The 20,304-nt window shown below is 41.5% G+C and overlaps 3 protein-coding genes and 1 long non-coding RNA gene across 7 annotated transcripts in view; 2 read left to right on the top strand and 2 right to left on the bottom strand.

The window, feature by feature from the left end:
- The window catches only part of CDC14A (cell division cycle 14A), a 58,878-nt gene extending 50,492 nt beyond the window's left edge, over window positions 1–8,386 (bottom strand). Inside the window, 2 exon segments of the mRNA XM_027462588.3 lie at window positions 7,865–7,955; window positions 8,083–8,386. Of these exon segments, the coding sequence (XP_027318389.1) occupies window positions 7,865–7,955; window positions 8,083–8,188 (197 nt within the window). The 5' untranslated portion in view covers window positions 8,189–8,386.
- A 200-nt stretch (window positions 8,387–8,586) lies between these two features.
- LOC119717568 (uncharacterized) lies at window positions 8,587–14,192 on the top strand. Its single transcript, XR_005267352.2, has 3 exons — window positions 8,587–9,178; window positions 9,584–9,662; window positions 13,929–14,192. It is a non-coding gene; the product is annotated as an uncharacterized lncRNA (long non-coding RNA).
- EXTL2 (exostosin like glycosyltransferase 2) lies at window positions 11,198–18,480 on the bottom strand. Of its 4 annotated transcripts, XR_001189854.5 has the most exons (6): window positions 18,272–18,480; window positions 17,247–17,317; window positions 15,663–16,090; window positions 15,042–15,142; window positions 14,200–14,270; window positions 13,509–13,567 (listed from the first exon to the last, which is right to left on the bottom strand). XR_001189854.5 is itself a non-coding variant. In XM_005018760.6 (5 exons), exons 2-5 carry the CDS (start codon window positions 17,249–17,251, stop codon window positions 13,076–13,078), a joined length of 996 nt encoding a protein of 331 aa, XP_005018817.2. In that variant the 5' UTR covers window positions 17,252–17,317; window positions 18,277–18,480; the 3' UTR covers window positions 11,198–13,075. The 4 variants fall into 4 exon arrangements, 3 of the variants coding, with proteins under 3 accessions (XP_005018817.2, XP_005018815.2, XP_005018816.2); XM_005018760.6 differs by lacking the exon at window positions 15,042–15,142 and having other exon boundaries at window positions 11,198–13,567; window positions 18,277–18,480; XM_005018758.6 differs by lacking the exon at window positions 15,042–15,142 and having other exon boundaries at window positions 11,198–13,567.
- A 3-nt stretch (window positions 18,481–18,483) lies between these two features.
- Window positions 18,484–20,304, top strand: part of SLC30A7 (solute carrier family 30 member 7) — a 29,725-nt gene continuing 27,904 nt past the window's right edge. Inside the window, exons 1-2 of the mRNA XM_027462589.3 lie at window positions 18,484–18,661; window positions 18,752–18,853. Coding sequence (XP_027318390.1) covers window positions 18,582–18,661; window positions 18,752–18,853 — 182 coding nt within the window. The 5' untranslated portion in view covers window positions 18,484–18,581. The remainder of the gene's footprint in view (window positions 18,662–18,751; window positions 18,854–20,304) is intronic.

The raw sequence follows: 20,304 nt of genomic DNA on the forward strand, positions 1-20,304 counted from the left end.
CAAAACTCGGTACTGAAGTCAATGAACTCTGTTCCACAACCCCCTTCTTCTTCTATCTTTAAAACTAAATACAATTTCTGATAAATTTTAACAGAAGAGTTCAGTCTTATCCACTCATTACTTTTAGTATAAAAGGCCATTTTTTCCTTGAATTCAAGACACTTGATCCTACTCAGACAGAGGATTTTCTTCTTAAGAACAGAATTTTGAGAGTGAAATATAAGTGGAGGATGGGAAATTGGGATGGAATAGCGATGAGGAGAAACAGCACACCAACTCATCCTGTAAATTAAGGAATTTTATCTGGTAAAAGTTAAAGATAAAAATACAATAAGTCAAATCTGATTAGTGATAGTCACTGGTAACAATCTACGCAATATTAGTTCATTTATATTTCTTTTATGGATATCCAGATGTATCTCTACGTTTCTGTAAGCATTTGAATGCAATAAGACATTGGGATGTCTCTGAAGCTTAAGCCAGTTAAGACAGTCATTTGCTACGGAGGTGGGAACCAGATATGAGAACAGAAGGCAAGTATAGTATTAATCTACATTTAATTATATTTTGTTTTAATGAAATACCTTGATGATAGCTTAAATTATTCTTCCCCCTCATCCCATGGAAACTTACTATCCTTATACTTCTCCAACCATGTAACGGTACAACCCACAAATATACTATATGAATATTTAAACACTTTACTTCATAAATGCTAACATAATGCTACTTGGGAGCAGTAGCATAGATTTCTCGTGTCTGTATTCTCCTTAGAATCAACTCCTAGATCCACCCCTTCTTATCAGTTCTTACAGGAGATCATTTGAGTTATTTAGTTACCCAGGAACTGCTATTCACCTGGAAAGGCCAGCCCAAATGAGCTCATCAGTTCACTCTGGCATGCCAGTACATTCTTCCAAGGAATTTAATAATGAAAAAAAAACATTGTCTAGAACTCTTTGGGACAGTTAACTTGTTCATGATTGCAGTTCTGTGCAAGGCCACATGAAGGTGCCACCAGTTAGGCCACACCTCAGGCACCTCTGCTGCATGCTACTTCTTACTGTGTATTTGCACAGGGCTGACCCTAGCACAGCAGCAGCGCGATAAGCAGCTTTCTGATCCTGAAGTATTGGATGGAGCCTGGTAATGGTCAGTGAAGCCAGACAGTCTTTGAAACGAACTGATAACCTCCATATTAACATCACAATCAACTTATTTATGGTCAAGGTATCAAGTTATCTTTCAAAGATAAATTGAACTGCTTCTATTTTACCCTAGAAACCTGATAGTGAACACAAACTTTTTGCCCCATAAATGAATGTAGTAGAGCAGTAGTTTTATATTGCCGCTCGCAAATTCTGTGATACGGCAACATCAGTACAGATGAAAGGAAAGGAGATTGCTGCTAGAAGATCTATTTCAGGATTCTTTTCTCCATGCCAGTTCAGTGTAAGTTCAGTGTTACTGCACCTGAACATGAGGGTGGGTGCACATTCTGGCATCCAGTAGCAGGCACTCCCAACAGTCTGAACATGGCTCAAACCCTAATTATCATAGGGGAAAAATAATAGGACAGATCCACAAAGTCAGTCCTAACAGGGCAATAATGCTCGGAGGGGATGATGTTACTTGCATAGCAGCTTAGTCAGTTTTTGAGTTGGTAACTTGAGAACAGGGACACAGCTCGGCGATCACAATCACTTACTGGAGCACGCTCACCAGAACTGGAGCACGGTGACTTTCTGTAAGAAGCTTGCTTTCTTGGACACGAGCAACTGTGTTAAAGTTTTTTTCTACCAAAGAAGAGCACCTCTAATTGGCTTTTATTCGAACCAAAAATTTAACTCTAAGGACTTTAAGAACTAGTAGAAATGTCATTTCCTAAATACAGGACTATACTAATTGGTAAGCATGGTAGAAAGATCCTGATTCTTGTTTAGCTTACTATTAAAGTTAAATAGTGAGACTAAAATAGAATGAGGGAGATATACATGTATATATGTATATCCACTTGCTTTTCTCTCCCCCTTTCCTCACCTGCAGTACTAGAACATTCAGGCAACTGCCCTGCCAGGTCTTCTTTGCTCCCAGTAAGTAGCACAAGAACCAGCCACCGGCTAAGAGGCCAACTGCGTACTACAGATAAAGGCTCCAAGCCCTGAGCTGAACACGCCTAAGTGCAGTAGTTTCTGGATGACGGCCAAAAGGATTAATCCACATATTCAGTACAGCCTAACTCTGCCGGTCAGGAAATATTACCTATTCTGTTTCTTTTTCCTCCCATTACTTTTTCCCACTTCAAGTGCACAAATGAAGGTGGGATGCCCAATAGCACAAGCTGCCTGCTCTAACCCCACCAGTTCCAGTAATGGGTAAATTGCTGGCAGCTTTATCTGGGCCAAGGCACAATCCCTAATGCTTAATACTACTTAAGGATCACACGCTTCTGAATGACAAAGGAAGATACAGTGAATACCTGGAAGTGATATAAACACCCCACTGCTTGCATCTGAATGTAGGAATAATGCCGAGGGTCTGGATTATGCAGAACACCAGGTACTCAGTCTATTTCCCCTTCATTGTTCCAAATCCTCCTCAAGATACTGGCTCTTCAAAATCCAAGAAGAGACCATAGCACTAAGTTTCAGATAATTAAATAGCCACTCCAGATGCACGTGCTTTTCATACAATGCTCCTTGGTGCAAAGAACATAGGATCAGTGAAGAGCTTCTTGCAGAGTTTGACCATAGAAGATTCTTCAGATTATGTTAGAAACCTACTCTCTACAGACAATAGAAGCCTTCTTATCAGAGGCCAAGACTTTTCATCAGTTTTCTATATTAAGCTATACTCTTGTCCAATAGGAAACTGAAGTCTAGAAAAAAAAAGTTATTCTACTCCAGCCCCACTTGCTGCAAACAAACAACAAAATATCTTCAGTGCTTTTGACAGTTTATTTTGTCTTCTCCATGGGAATCACAAAATTACAGAATGGCTGGAAGGGACCTGTGGAAGTCATCTGGTCCAAACCCCTGCTCAAGCAGGGACACCTACAGCAGGTTTTGAAATCTCCAAGGAGGGAAAATCCACAACATCTCTGGGCAACCTGTTCCAGTGCTCCACCACCCAAACAGCAAAGGGCTTCCTGCTGTTCAAATAGAACCTCTCGTGGCCCTGTTGGTGTCCACTGCCTCTTATCCCAGCACTGGGCACCACTGAGAAAAGCTCAGCTCTGTCCCTTTTGCATCCTACTTTCAGGAGTTTATAGACTTGGATAAGATCCCCCCAAACCTCCTCTTCTCCAGGAGGAACAGCCCCAGCTCTCTCAGCCTCTCCTCACAGGAGAAGTGCTCCTATCCCTTGAGCTTCTTGGTGAAACGAAGACATGCTTGCATATGAAATTTAGTTTGTACTGGAGAGAGCACCCCAGGTGTTGAGAGGCAGCACTTAGCAAGTTTCAAATATAAAGGTATGCCATTAATTCACAACTTAGGCAGAAGTTGATATTCCCAGATCTTCTCATTTTCTTGTTTGCATTGAATTTAATCCCTCGATTTAAGATGGAAAACAACAAAGCTACAGTACTATTCTTAATAGTCACTTGTAAGAATTGGATGTAAAAAGCTGATGTTACCATAATGAAGTTTTTCTGTTCTGTATGTAAATTCATATTGATAACAAGTTAGGAAGTTCCTTAAATTAAGTATTGTTTGGGGTTTTGTGGACTTCAACTTATTAAGTTATATTGGTCATTTGATAGCGAAGTTCAACTCTTCATAGGCTTCTGACATGAACAAGGAACTCCCTGTTCTCTGTGTGAAGTGACAGGTCTGTTTGTTGTAACAAGGCTAAGTTTAAGTTTTCTCTTTTCCTTTCAACTGATATAAGCCACAGCAGGCTAGCGAAGTTCAGGTTTCCTATGCAAGTACCGTTACTGGATAGCCATAGAAAAGAAGCATTTTCCACCAGTCAAGTAAGTTAACCCTTCCTCTTACCACAGGAAAGAGAAACTGCTTCTTTGCATAAACGCATCCTACAAGTCAAAGTACAAAGATTACTCATTAAATGACGTTTTAGCTTTAAGTCTTACTTTATGGCTGCTCTAACCAAAAGATGTATGTAACATAACGACTGCTGGGAAGTGGGCAAGTAACACTCTAAAATTTTCAACCCACAGTATAAGACATTGGCTGTACAGACAATGTCATATTATTCCTTTTAAAGCTGATCACAAAATTTCAGACTGGACCTGCAAATGCTGTTTATACAAAAGATTTGAAGTTAGAAGAAATAACCCAATAAAAACATAATGGCTTATGCAAACTGCCAGCACAGTTTACCAAGATACTATTCCAGTTTCTAATGAACTGTTATTTCTGTTTTCTGAGAATTTACACAACAATAAAAAGGACATAAAAAGTTGCTTTGATAAAAACATGTGAAAGCCAAGTTAACCAGTCAAGTGTAATATTCCTAACCCAGATCTGTTTACTGAAAGGTGAAGCATGAAAGACACTATTCTTAGAGAATAAAAAGCTTCTTACTCTTGCCTAACTCACTAATTGAGGTCTTGCCAAGCAAGGCTTGTGTATTTGCCAAACAACAGTCTTCATCAAACTGGATTATTTCTCATCAACTCCATTTTCCTGACGTAGTAGTTACCTGTGCTATATTACTCTGAAATACTGTATTTTCCTGTAAGTAGTAATGCAGACTTCCTCGGGAGGGACCTCAGAGTTTCAGAGAGAGACTGACAAAATCTTACCGAAATAGAGTAACTGGGAATAAAACCTTAACAATTCAGAGTTGCATCAACTCATTCAGGTTCTCGTTCCCTTAACTGAGAAATTTGCATACCCACTCTTCCCTAGCATGATAGGTTCAAGGTTAAATTGCAGCACATTAACTACAGCAGTGACAGTTCTGCGAGTTCCTTGTCAGCCAATGTTTGAGATGTTCCTAAGTGCATTTAAGTCCTTTTAGAAATTTAAAAAAGTATGAATGTTTAAATAAGACCGTGTTATGAATTTATTAAAACAGTTGACAACTTCAAGTGAAAACTGAAAGCTAAAGTACTCAAGATTACATAACCACATTTGGGGTATAATCTAGTGATAAATCACGTGATAAAACACAAGAGCAAGTCAGCATTCAGAAGATCAAAGCTTCCAAAACCATGAAGTTCAGTGCTAGCGCTCTTTTCTTTAATAAATCGCACATAGTAATAATTTACACTATTCCCTTCTGTCTCATCAAGATTGAGGAGAGGAGGTGAAAAAAAGGAAGTGAAGCAGGAAGGAAGTTGATTACTACGTGATCCAGTAATATGCTCTTTATAATCAGACTAACAAACCCATACCCACATATTCCTGAGGTTTTTAGATCACATGTTGCTTCAAAGAAAGCAAACTGCCCCCAGTAAAGGCAGTTAAGGAAATTTAACACTTCATGCTTGGGAGCTACTGCAGAAGATAATAGAAAAACAGCCCAAAGAAAAGCAGTGTACTTCCATGCACAGGGAAATATCTGTCTAGTCACTAGTATGATGCACCTTAACATGCATCATATTTGACACAATAACATGCATCTTAAGTCAATAATTGGTTGTGCTAACAAAGTTCTTTCACAGCTGTTGAGGATTTTGCATCTGGATGGACATCTACCCACATAACAACTTGAACAAGTCTCCTACTCACATAACAAATCTCTTCCACACAGCAATTTGAACAACTCATTTGATTAAAAAGCAGAAGTGGACAAGAAATTCTGATTGGGAAGACCAGCACAGGCAGGCCATTTTGACTCTAGAAAACACTGTTCTGAGCTACAGCTCTTCAAAGCTTACTTCCAAATATTCATTTTGTTATCAATTAAATATTTCTATTCTCTTCCTCAGAAAGGCTGCATTTTTAAGAAAGCTAGCAGGAAATCTGATTTGGTGTATGAAGTTATACTCTACTACTGCTTAAAAACAACTCCTGATGTTAGGGCCTGTCCTTACTGTGTAGCCTGTGAAACAAAACAGACAAATATAATCAAATTGGTAGACACGACTGGGAAACTACAGTAGAATCACCATTCCCTAAGAACTATCAGATTTGCATTCTCTCTCTCACTTTGCCCCTAGCTTTCCAATTTCAGAAAGATACTGACAAAACTACAAAACAGTAACCCTACCAACATCTGCTTTTACTTCCTCAAGAACACAAATTTCCTTAAAGATGGGAGTGAGAAGAGGGAAGAAAACTTGAAATCAGATATGGTTTTACTACCAACTATTGCATAACTGATAGCAAAGCATGCTGCGTTACAAGTATCAACAGAAAGCTTAGCACTGTTTCACTAGGAGAGCTAGGTTACTATACAGGATGCATTCACACCACCCAGCAACTGCCACTTAGTTTCTATTTCATATTAAGTTTTAATATTGGAGAACACAACAGGATGAGTACTGTTTCTGTATCAAACATGGAGGATACCTTTAAAAAGGTGCCAATAGATTAGGAACTATGGATTCAGAAAAAAATACCACAAATTAGATGTCCAAATTCTTTAGATGTGCCCTAGAAGATAAAGGAAATGTGACTTCCTTCCATTATCTTGTAAATATACATGGTATTATTATACATTCTGGTGTGTGGTTAATTGACACATAGATTAAGGAATATATTTGTTTAGTTTCCTTCAGTGATTGTTACAGAAAGTATTTGCAATCCAAACAGTAAATTAGAAAAGTTAACTTTGCAGAAGGATCATCAGGAACTCCTTTAGAAGACTGAAGACAATGAAGAGTCAGAAACGTGTGTAGATAATAAACCCCAGTACTGTAAGATTTGCATAGAAGATAAGCTAGAAACAAAGGATGATTAGTTTACACCTGCACAGAAGCAGCACTGAGGTCACTGGCGTAGGATGCAATTGATGCTCATAAGTTTTTCAACACATGGGGAAAAAAAAAAAAGGTACGTTTAAAGATATGACTAGAACTTTTTCTTGTTCCACTAGAAAAGTTTCGGTACTGCAGCAACCCTTTGTCAAGCAGCTATAGCTGCCATCATGCAAGGAGCAGCTGAGCTGGGAACACAGAGTACAGTGACACCTCTGTAACCACAGCGTAGGGCTATTACTTTATTTGTTCAGTGTAATTATTTCATGTCTCTTAGAAGTACTCTAATTGCGCTCAGTTTAACTGTTGCCCTTCTACACGCTGTCAGAGTCTTCCAAACTCACGAGGCTTTAACTTCACAGAATACTTCCTCTGCTGTTCTAAAGCTCCAAAAGCCAACAGGAAGTGCTGTATCAAAACCCTTAAAATAAGTTGCAGATGTTCTTCAAAAGAAGATTTAAGCTCTGCTTTCTGTGATTCTGTGTGAAAGGGGATCACTTCATATGCTTGATAAAGGAAAACACGCAGCAAAAAACTTTTGTGTAGTATGAAAGACGTTTAGATGTAGAGCTTCGGGATATGGTTTAGTGGGGACTGTTAGCGTTAGGTCAGAGGTTGCAACCTCGAAATTCTGTGATTCTGTGAATATATGGAAGCCTTCTATTAAAGACACTGTTTATTAGGTGTAATTAATCTAAGAGATCTTTTCCACCTTATAAAGCAATCTTATGAAGCTCAACTCTTTTACCCTAGGCCAACTAGGATTTAACTGGTTTTGTGAGCTTTTAAATATATATATATATTTCTGTTTTAAACAAAACAAAGTTAAGCTAGTTTCAGATAGGTTACACACACGTCCAGGCTAACTTACACCAAGCCTTCACCGAGGCAGCTGGCGGGGGGTGGCGGTACCCCGCAGAAAACCTCAGAAGCGCTCCCCCCGGCACACACAAGGCAGCAGACGGCGGCACTTACTTCTCGTAGACCAGCTCCTCGTCCGTGCAGAAGTAGTGGGTGTTCACCGTGCTCTTGGGCTTGCTGCGCAGGGTGGCGAAGTACAGCCGGTCTGAAACACAGGCGGGGGCTGCGCTAGCACCGGACCCCGGGGCGGGGGTGGGGGGGTCCCAGCACGGCCGGGGGGCAGGGGAGGGGACCCCGCGAGCAGGGGGCAGCCCGGGGGGGGCCGCGCTCACCTCTGAGGATCTCGGCGGCTCCCCCCAGCACCTCAGCGGCGGCCGCCGGCGGCTCCATCTTAAAGAGGGCGCGGAGCAGCGAGGCGCGGGGCGGCTCCGAGCTCATGGCGGCCCCGGGCGGCGCCGGGACGCTGCGGCTGGCAGGGGGCCGGCTGCCCGCGGGGGCTGCCCGCAGGGGCCGCCAGCCGCATAGGAACCGGGGCGGAGGCGAGGAGCGGCTCCGGGACGCGGCGGGCGGGAGGTGGGGGGGAGAGCGCCCGTGGGGACCGCGGCTCCGCTCCGCCCCCCGCCCGGGGCCGCCCCCGGATGAGGAGGCAGCGGGCGGTTACCAGGCGACCGGCGGCGCGCTGGCAACAGCGGCTCGGGGCCTTTGTCCGCGCCGGCCACGGGCGCCCCGCGGCGCGTCCTCCTCCTCCTCCGCCTGCCCCGGGGCTGCCGCCGCGGAACGGCCCCGTGGGGCGGGGCGGGGCGGGGCAGAACCGGGGCCGGCACCTCCCTGCCCGGGCTGGGGCGTTCGGTGGCGGGGGTCCCGGCCCCGCTCCGCCGTCCGGGCTGATGGACGGGCAGCCCCGCCAATCCGGAGCCGCCCTGCCAGCCCTCCGGCCAATGAGCTGAGGAGACCCCGCTCCCGGGCACGCCCCCCGAGCGGGGCTCGCCCCGGCGGCGCCGCCTTCCCGCCAGCGGCCGCGCCCTCGGCGGTGAGGGGAGCGGGGGGCGCCCGGTCGCGGGTGTCCCGGACACGGGGCTCGGGCACGGCCCGGAGCGGCCCAGGCGCTGGGGTGAGCCGAGGGCGCTCCCCGAGAAGTTACCGAGGGGTTAAGCAGCGGGGAAGCGTCCCACGTGCGCTGCCAGGGCTGTGGTAACGCGGCCAGAAGGCACCCGCGGCTTCCTGCTTAGTGGGGAAAGGCTGGGTCGGAAAATCCGAGTTAGGCTGGTGGCTGCAATTAACCTCCCGACAAAGAAACAGAAGCATTAAAAGCATTAAAACTGCCTTTCTTCCACCCACCCCTTCCGAAAGGACTTGTAAGAGCCAAATAGAGCACTTACAAATAGAGCAGGCTGCTCGCCTCCCTCTCACACCTAATCAAGAAAAAAGGTAATAAAGTGAGGTGATCTGTTAAAGAAAATGATGCTATTCCTCCCCAGAGGAGAAAAAAAAGTTGAAATACCTTAGAAAGACGTAATAATGCAATATGCAGCTCTGAGGTCCACGTTATTATCCCCATCTTCTCAGAACCTCAGATTGCGCCCAGTTCACGCACTGAATTCTCGTGTGCTTGCAGATGAGGCTAAACAGGGGTGTAAAATGCTTTTGACTCTTCTGTTTTTAATCTAGTGTCATAAGCACAGGATGATACTGAAAAACTTTAAAAGTGCTGAAGTGAAAACACTTTTTCAAGTAATTGTTTTTGTAGCTGCTTATTTATTTTTGGTATCAGTTCGAATTACTTTGTACCTGCATTCTTACATTGTTCTTTTCCTTTTTTTTTTTTTTTTATAGCCCCAGAACTCTTATTCCTACGTATCACTCTCTTTGAGTCTGCTCCTATGAGCTGAAGCAAGGAATTTCTTTCTTACTAGTAAGTACTATTCTGTACAACATAATTGCAAGACTGAGACTGTAGCCTTCAGTACACCACATTAAATAAAGGTTGCTGGAGGGTATTTGCTTTCCATGGAAATCAATGTGTTCATCTATGTTGTTCTATACGGCTTTCTCTTGTATTTTTACCTGTAATTAAATACTCAATTCTTTATTTACAAGCAATGTCTTGGAGTAGAAATTCTCTGTGGGGCAATATATCCAAAACCATCGATTATTTTTACTCAAACTTTCATTACAGGCCAATGCAACACACATTTCTAGGTGCATGCCACATTGAGGGGAATATGCATGAGCAGTCTCAAGTTAGCTTTAACTAAGGTATCTTGGGCAACAGAAGCAAAGATGGAGTTATTTAACAAGCTACATTCCCAGTATCTAGAATCCCTAGATAGTTTATGCTTAAGCCTGTTCCTTGTAAACATATCTAGCTAGGTTAGTATATCTAGAATGCATACATGACTGGAAACTGAAGCCCACCTCTCAAAAATTGTATGCAGGCTTACATACCTTTGGCGAGATAACAAATGCTTTAGCTGCATACAAGCTTTTCATTAGTGGCAGTTAGCTAGAACCCTGAGCATAGAAAATACTTAATCTTTTTCTTTCTCCTGTAAAAATATACTAAATACCCTCCATGTTGTTTTTTTTTTTTTTTTTCAGTTCCAGAATTTTCTCATAGCTTTTACAGTAGGCTTACACTTTTTAACATACTTTCAGAATGTTTTCATGTCATTTTTTTCTTATTATAATTATTCCAATTACTTTTTAATGTTTGATATAATGTATCAAGGTGACAGTGACATCTTGTGGCCTTTATTTTAACTGTAGGTAAAGCAGCAATTTTTTTTACTCCTCTCATATAATTTTAGGACTATATCCTGTTTTAAAAATGTAATTTTAAGAAACCAACTTCTCCTTAAATTAAAAATGATTTTTACAAGTATTTATTAAATATGTATCTTAAGACACCATTTAAAAAAATAATCTATATTGCATAAACACGAATTTCTACAGAAAATTCAGACATAGTGATGAATGTGTTTAGACTCCAAGATATTTCCAAGTGACATCTAGGTAATCTCCTAGAAGAACTTATCAAATACAAATTATTTTGTTAGAATATAAATTAAATGTTCAGTAATATATTTGAGCAAAGACTTCCAAGGCACTTTTATAACCATCAACGGACAAACACATTATTTGTAGTTACCAACAAACAAGTTAAAAACAAAACCCCTTTGGTTCCTAACAAAATGAATTACAGCTAAACTTGAAGTCCAATCTTTGAATTTGCTTTTTTAAGACTAACTGCTTACTGCTCTGGTTTTATTATGTCTTTTTTACCCCTTTATGTGAACTTTACCTAAATTAAGTGAAAGTATGCGTCAACAAATACCTAGGGTATTTTAAAAGAATCAGTACTGCTCATCTGTATTGAAACTGTGAGCTTACTTTAGACATTTAACAACGAAAACTTGGTCAATAATGCGAAAATAAATACATAACAAATCTGTTTATATTTTTTATTTGACAATGGTACAAATTAAATTTACAAGTATAATAAAAGCTTGTTCGATTAATTCCTTCACTGATAAAGAGCTAAAAATAAAAAAGCTCTAAACCAACCCCTTCTTCCCAACAAAGAACCCAATATTAAGAGTTGGCTCAGTTGACAGTTCACTTTACATTTTAAAAGTAAGGTAAACAGTATCTGTGACTCTTCACAATTTCAGTTAATACTGCACAGAACAGAAATTACAGATGAACTATAAAGTAAATGAAATGCAGTAAGTTACCTCTATGAAAGTTGCATTTCCGGAAAGGTCATAGATCTATTTGGATACTACTTCTCACTACAGCACAGTAATTAAAGTTTACTTTTCACTATTACAAGGAAATGAAACAGATTTTACATTGCCATATTAAGATTTCACCCCTTAAAACTTACAAAAAGTACTAGGAAGACTTCACTGACCATAAAACAAATCCTTTGACACTGATAGAACAAGACAAGAGTCCTCCACTCCCCCCAAAGAAACCCAGACTCCATGTTCAGAATCAGCTGTAAAGAACTTGTTACATTTTTCAAACATTGCTTTTGTTCAGCTGAGCAGCTAACTGAAAACAGGTTTGTCCTATGTTAACATAATATTTCCAAAACTAGAGTCCCAATGTAACAAAAGCTATTAATAATAGCTGTTTCTTGCCTGAGGCCACATAATTCAGAGACCGGTAATAGTCCATCCCTGCCACATCACTGTAGTTTATAACACTTTTTTTATAGTGTTTTACCCACTCATTGTACATTTTAATTCGGTTGCTAGAGCTACCAAAAACAGAGATGAAAGGAACCAAAGAGTAAACATTCACTTGAAAGAGTAGTTAAAAAAAAAAAAAAAAAAAGCAGATCTGTACTATTACAAAATGTACACTCTGGAATAAATGTAGAACAGCTTCCTCTCATCAAGAACTGTAAATATTATTATTTTTTTAAAGTGAGAATTTTCTTGGGAACATTTTTGTAACAATGCACATGCAATATAACAAAAAACTAAGTACTCAAGAGAGTATTAATAAGACAATCTCATTGTTTTCTTTTGCTTCCCTGCATATATAATTTTTGTATTTTATTCATTCATGTTTTTGTACATTTCCTACTGCTAGGTTTTACCTTTCAACTCTTTGCAGTATTTCAGCAACTCTACGCAAATTATTAATAGGAAAAAAAGCCGTATCACAGAGATCATTTTTCCACTATCTCAGCAGGAGCAGTTATTGTAGGCAATGGTTTCAGGACTATCTCAGATTAAGGTGGGGTACTCTTCTTCTGGTTTGCTTTCATAGCAGCTTCAGAAACATCTCAAAATACAGAGTAATAGCTTATATACAACGTTTGAAAGGATTTTGTACAGGAGCCTTGCCAGCCGTTTGCTGCAGCCCTTGTATAGTTTCACTGGGAACTGTTTGGAGGAAGAGGAGAGGGAAAGGAAGCATCTAAACATGTAACTATCAAAAATATTCCTCAACCTCATTTGACTAGATACGTATATTAAAAAAATAAATAAATCATGAACATTAAGGGTAGGAGTGCATTTTTGTCTGCATGTTTCTGGAGAACTGGCCTAATTGTAAATGCTTTTCAGGTGAAGGAAAGAGGATAATTTTATTATAACTGAACATGATTATTTATTTTTAAAGCTTTCTCAAAAAAATTCCTTGCATGGTTAATAAGAAAGGGGGACAAAAAATAAAAATTAAAAGCTGTATGGAAAAACTTTGGAGGCTACAATTAAGGATGGCCAAGATGCGGTAATTACATCTTCTCTCCTTGCATTCAGTACAATTCACTGAGGATTATTTAACATCTAACGCCTTAAATTCATTGGCTTACATTTTATTTTTGTGATTGGCATAGTTAGGAAAACCAAACTGAGAAATCATGATATTAGAGTATTTTAAAGGCATGCCATCATAAATATTTACCAGTTTATTTACACAGTAAGATCTCTGTAACAAATGCTCTGCTCGGTGCCACATTCCGGAGTAGCCGCTGTTAGTGTCTTTTTCTAAATTTCTTATATCAACAGGCTTCACAAACACTCCCGAAGGCTTCCCTGTATGCCTTGCTACCAGAAAATTCATGGCAATATCATCACAATTTTGAGTTTCATCTATTAAGGCATAAACAGCTTCCGGCTGTCTTTGAAAGTCTTCTAAATACCCACTATGAAAAAATGCTGCACCAATAAGAACCATAGAATATTGATCTCCATTTCCAAAACCAGGGTTCTGCAATTCAAAGCTGCCGTAACTGTACACACCTGAAGGAGTAGAAATGTGCTTTCTAGGAACAAATCCCACTATATGCTCTGGAAATTGCTGAAAGTAAAAAAGAAATTTAAAAAGAAATTAAAATGAAGGTGACACTGTGATGTTATACATCTTTCACAAAAACTTACGCTTTTTCTTTTTTTTTTTTTTTTAATTAAAGGAGCATAAGATTACTGCCAGTAAATACAGCGAACGCAGCTGCTGGCATATGCTCCTTTGATCTACAGAAATGCTGTGCTTAAATACAGTTTTGCAAACTTAACCCAATATGCCTCATTCCATATCACATATCGCTAACAAACATCTGTTCTCAATTTGCAGCTGTAAATTTGGCACAAAATCAAATTTTACAGACAATCTCTTAGATATACAGAAAAACTAAAGCCTCTCTTTTTTTTTTGTTTTGCAGCCTACTAACAACTTAAATAAATTCAGCAATCGGCAACTTCTGTGTTCATGTACAAGAAGAGTTAAAAATCTGAAAGTTACAAACTACAGGTATAACTAATATTGACGAACAGTTTGGCAATTTCTATTACTCAATGTTTCAATCCTTTTAAAATCTAATTTTACAGCTAGAAAAACAACGGTAGAACACTGTGATATAGTATTACTCTAATTAAAACCATTAATCTCATTTGTAACTCATAAATACTGCCTGCCAAGGAGCAAAACATTACCTGCCAAACAGAAAAGGCAAAAGCAAGGTCATGAGCACTGACTAGTGTATCGTCATCCATCATTAAAACAGCTGAAGGAAGGAAAAAAAAAACAACAATTTTTTAACTTAGCAAAGGATTAAAATACATGGGCACAGTATGCAGTGCAGAATTTGACAAGTTGGCTGTGAAACTTCTACAACCATTTAGCTAAGTTGCAGACCTGTATCGTAACTCCTTGAAAGCAAATTCTGAAAACATACTTAGATTTCGAAGCTGAAGCAAGGCTGCAGCTCTGTAATAACTGGATGAAAACCTAAAATTTAGAGTATTTGCCAAACTACAACAAAACTCAGGAACCTCTGATCATCTGTAGTACAGCTGGACAGATCGTTGGAAAACTTGGGAGTGTTTCACAATGCAACTTCAGATTCTAATAACCTTGTGTAAAATACAACTAAAAAGAATTAAATCTCATATACTTAAAATTCTTTATACCTTTCTTCAGTGTGAAATTTTACCCATCTCACTACTTCCAAGTTTGAGTAAGCAAGCCTAATAAATCATATTGAATGATGCCAACGCAATTAACTATGATCGAAAAATCTTTGCCTTAAATTTTAGGCAAAAGGCTATCAGAAAATGGAAAAGAAAATTATCAGAAAATTTCATTATCAGAAAATAATGAAAAATTATATCAGAACTCCAGATGCATTAAGGCTGCTATTTTTACATTCAGCACAATCCTATCACAGTAAAACAAACAAACAAACATGCTGGGGAAGCTGAACTTTCTAGTGTCTGCCTGTAATTCATGGTTTGAGTAGCAAGGCTTGTTAGTAAGGGGCAGTAAATACAATTACCTTTACTAATCATGAGTAAGATCAGGTCTGTAATGCAACATTTGTGGTTTTTTTCCACTTGAAACAAACAGGACTTATTGTTGTGCTTCTCCTGGAAAGAGCTTAGGAAGAATATTTAGATGAATAGCCAAAGACTTGGGAAAATATTATTAAAAAGTATGTGTGACTTGAGATAGAAAGCTGGACAGTTAGGGAGGGGAGTTTCTCTGAAGAGCAGAACATGCTTGAGAACTTTGTCTTAAAATCATGAATTAAATCAAGTCTTATCAGATAGCTTACGACAAAATGCAGAGACTCCACAAATATGTGCACTATGAATTTCAGTGAACTCCCTACGTTTGCTAGACAAAGCAAATGGAGAACGAAGTTGCAAAAGCCTATGAGATGCATTTGACATCTTTTTTTATTCTTCTTACTCTTAATTGACAACTTCCAGCCTGCAGCTTCTGGTGGTGATGGGCATCTAATAGTATAATACAGGTTCCTTCTGTATTACCTACATTGCATTAAGTGGCCCAACAGTTCCCATGGATTCATTACACAGTGTAACTCAAACCATCTCTCTTCAGAATACAGATTTTGAGTATGAAAATAGTAGTAGTAATATGAACTGCTGATTACCTTTTGTTTCCAGCTCGGGGAAATTCTGGAGTCTGTTCCTCATACGATTTACAGCTTGAACTTTAAAGACAACAGGGACAGGATGAGGACCCAAGGAATTCCACATTTCCTCTGGTACCTTCTCACCAATGTTGTTCCACACAACAATCACTTTATGTAAACGGGGGATGGCTTGATAATGATTTAAAAGCTTTAGCAGTAAGTCAGTTCTATTGTATGTCTGCATAATAAGAGTAAACGAATCCAAGGTAGGCTGACTCTGGGCTTTTGGTTCCCTCCGCAAATTGGGCATTTTGTCATCTTTGATATTGGGAAGCAAAGCTGTTAAAGCACCCGCCACAAGAAGCAAGACAATGATCACCACGGAAGTGAAGCGTAGTAGGCGGATGCCCATAACTCGTCCTGGAAGTTTACAGAAGTGTGAACACCTTTAAAACAAGTAACAGGAAAGGAAAAGTTATTAATCCCATGTACAGCTGCCTCCCTTGCTTGCGCAAAACTCCCATAGCATTAAATAAACTTTTGTTTAAGTAAATAAATGAGTGAATACGTAAGGAGGATTTTAAGACCTGAGGCAATTAATTTCAGCTATCACGGCAGATATTTCTGGTACCCGGTTTCTGACGTTGACATGCTTTTCACCTCTGCTTTTTTTGGGTTAACTCTAAATTTCCTCATTTTCCAAAAATTAACTTAGGTTAATTTTTTAACTCTATATTGTTACCATCTCTTATTTTCTCAGTACAGTGTTTCTGAGTGAGCATTTACACACCAAATTCATCCAGGTAAAATTAGAAAACAAATTTGTACTTCCAGCACTGCAGGAGCCTTGCCTTAGTTGTGAAACAAAAGGGAGAGAAGGTGCCTCCTCCAGTACACAGACTGCAGAAAATACGGTTCTGATGATACTAACTGAAGCTGTCGTACAGGTAGGGCAAAAGAATCGTGCCAGATGAAGCAGTGTAGGGATGTGGGAACATCAGAAGCAGCTGTTCTGAAATCCAGAATCCAGCAGAAACTGGAGGCGTCAGAGGCTAGGTGCTGTGTGTTAGCTAACTGCAGGGTTGGGGTGCGGGGGTCAGCCTAATATAAGGCAGGGGTTTCTGGATCCTCCTGCTTTTGGAACTAAGTGGGAGCTCTTACAAAGCAGCTCCTACAAAGGCAGCCTTGATTTTCACCTCTTGAGCAGTATTCCCAATTCTCCAGACCTTTATAAATTGTAATGTCAGCGAGATCTACTGATCGCTGCATTCCATGGGCTGCACTTCAAATGATGTGTGATCCACACCTGTTCCTTCTCTCTACTAGCAAGATGGGTATGCACTGGATAAAAGATAAAGAATCTAAGCTTACTGCTAAGTAGTTATTCAACTACAAATATCAGGTGTTACTCCATTAGTATGTTCCAGGCTTTCAGCTGGAAACTCCGGTTAAATTGAATGATGCAGGACAGTCTTATCAATTAAAATTTTTGACAGACTGTTTTTTCACAGAAGCTTTGATTTTTCCAACCCCCCAAAGCTCATATATTGTGCTTGAAGATACGAATATAAATTACGTAGTCTAGAAAACCCTTCAACTTACCTCATTGTTGCCAGGTAAGATTGTTTTCTCCCCTGTTGTTTTTACAGGACAGTCGTTTGTGATCCTTGAATCTGATGGAGAGTAAAAGGAGTCTATAACTGAAGATCAACAGTTAGCCCACATGCTACCACCATCTTTCTGTAAATTACCGTTCCTGTTGATTACCAATTTATGTGCACATTCTTGGCAATTATCCAATCCCTTTTGCTATTGCTCGCTGAGTAATTATCTCCGCCTTTCAATGAAATCTCCAGGAACAAATTATTACATTAAACCAATTGCTTAGAAAGAAAACACAGCACTCCCCCCCACTACGGCAACATCTCTGTATTCTGTCCTTAGGGTCAGGCAGAGATGCAAGCAGATCTCCAGAACCTCACGCTCCATTACAAAGTTTACCAATCACCACTAAAATGCATCATTTGGCTACCATAGTCAAGCAAGTAGTCCTGCTAACAGATCTGTTCTGGCTCATCCCCTTCAAGCTTTCCTTCACACAGCTTACCAATTGCATCAGAGGCACATCTGGTGTTTTTGAACTACCTGGTCTGTCAGGTAGAGAAGGGAAGGCAAATACAAGTGTAAGCACAAAAAGGAAGCATGCACAAGATGCAGGACAGCAACCTAAGCAAGCTGCGTAAGTCTGAGTCCCAGTTTTATCCCTGACTTATTTTGTGATGCTAGCGAAGTCACTGAAGCTGTTTCCAGAAATTAATCACTGGTTTTGGTTGCTTCATTTCAGGTCATGCCTGACTGGTAAAGAGGATGGACGAGCAGCAGGAGCTGCTCAGCACTTCTTAACTCCAGCATATCTTGGCCGTATCTGCTTGGTCATACGTGATTTTGTAAAGGTGAGCCTCGTATAAAGGTGAGCCTCACAGAAAGGTGAGCCTCACATAAAGGTGCGCCTCACATAAAGGTGCGCCTCAACCGCTCTTCCCCCAGCTGCCACCCAGCCGTGACAGTCCCGCCGCTTTTACCAACCAAGTTACGAACCTGCAGCGTGCCGCTGCCCGCAAACATACCCCACCTGCAGCGAGCACCTCTTCAGACCCAGACGGAGGGAAATAAGAACGGTGAGCCGAGGCGCGGCGCTTCCACCCTGCTGTTTGAACAGAAATGACCCTGACAGGGGGCCGGCCCCCCCCGGCTGCGTCCCGCCAGGCCCCGCTGCAGGGCCCGGGCCGCGGCGCCAGCCCCGGCAGCGCGCGGGGTGCGCAGGCGCGGTGGGGCCGGAAGCGGGGCTGGGGAGGGGCGGGGAGCGCTGCGCCGCGCTGCCGGGCCCCGCCGGCCCCCTCCCGGCCCCGCCGTGCCCGGCCCGCACCGCCCCGCACCATGCTGCCCCTCTCCATCAAGGACGACGAGTACAAGCCGCCGCGCCTCAACCTGCTGCGGAAGGCGTCGGGCTGGTTCAGGTGAGGGCCGGGGAGGTGGGGGGGGGGGGGGGGTGAGGCCGGGGCTGTGGCCGAGGCCCCCGCCCTGACGCGCCGCGTGTCCCCGCGCAGGTCCATCCTGGCCGACAGGACCTCCCGCAACCTCTTCTTCTTCCTCTGCCTCAACCTCTCCTTCGCCTTCGTGGAGCTGCTCTACGGCATCTGGAGCAACAGGTACCGCCGGGGGGGGGGGAGGGAGGCTGCCACGTCTGCTGCCGGCCGGGCCGGGCCTGGGCTCGGCTCCGCTCCGCCAGAGCCCCCGGCGGGGTTGGCGGCTCCACAGGCGCCCGGCCTCGCAGGGAGCCCCGGGGGCTCTGCCCGCTTGCCACAGGGATCCTTTGGGGATGGCAGCTTGTAAGTGCTGGGTGGCATAACCGGCACTGCGCCGACTGTCCCGGCTCTGAGAGAAACGGGAATGAAAGCCTCCAGGTGTAGAAAAGCAGCATAAATCCGCAGAGGTGTAAAAGATGGAGGGACTTGGTTAAACTGCTGCTGAAAAAATCTGTAGTAAAACATAACCGGGACACGTGAAGGAACTGCTGTGTGGGGTTACAGGTAGAGAACAGGTAACGTGGCATCTTCATCACGTGCTTTGCTCTCAACAGAGGTGTTATTCTATGGTGACATTTATGAGTCCATACACACATCAGTTGACTGCCATGGGAATGTCTTAAGCCCAGCAATTTGTCCTTGTGCGTGGAACCAGAGATCCTTATCAAAAGCTGTAGTATGGGCACAGATTACTCAGACACTTGATTAAAAGTCCTAATGAGCAATGTCTGTTTGGAAACAGTTGCATCCTACTACTTACCATACTTTTCTAATTCTCTCAAATGGTACAATCAAGTCTTTAACACTGTTTACAGTAACAGCTACTGTAATGCTAGTGAGAACCCAGTGCTGTCTGCAGCACAGACTCTCTTGGCACTCTGCAGACTGTCTCAGATGTTCTTCTTCAAGGTTTGACTTTGTTGGTAAACTTCTGCAAATTGTGTGTGGACTATTGTATGCGTAGTCTGAGTAAGAGTATTTTTCTGAAAAGCTCAGGAGATGGGAAGATTTTTTTCTAAATGGTTCAGGTATAGACAACTGTATGTTCATATGTATTTGGTTTGTTTTAAGCATAATAATTTTTTGTTAGTGCGAGGAGGAATGATATATCTAACAGAAAAGGTCCCATATCTGATGTAACTAAACAAAGACACTGAAGTGAAACTTGCCAGAAATGTGACACTGAAGAATTGAGGTTACTGGAACTGCAAGAACTCTCTTATTCGTATTAGGTTTGGAGATTAAGAATTAGGATTTGCTGGATATTCATTAGTTGGATCTCATGTTTATATTTCAAGTCACTAATCTCAGGTATTTTTACATTAAGCCTAGTTTTTGGGCTTAAAAAAAAAATTATCAAGCCTCTCTTTGGTAGAGAGGAATAGCAGAGAATATAATGAGGTATGCCTACCATCAAAGCAGATGGTTCATGCCTTGAAAGAACAAATACGTAAGCGAAAAAAAGGAGCCATATAGGGAAAATCCCTTCTCAGATCTGCAGAGCACAGCTCCTTTGGCTGTCAGCATGAGACATGTAGAAACAGAACACTTACGAAGGAGGTTTTGGTATCATC

Source organism: Anas platyrhynchos, chromosome 8, assembly GCF_047663525.1.
Source record: "Anas platyrhynchos isolate ZD024472 breed Pekin duck chromosome 8, IASCAAS_PekinDuck_T2T, whole genome shotgun sequence".
NCBI classification, from domain to species: domain Eukaryota; kingdom Metazoa; phylum Chordata; class Aves; order Anseriformes; family Anatidae; genus Anas; species Anas platyrhynchos.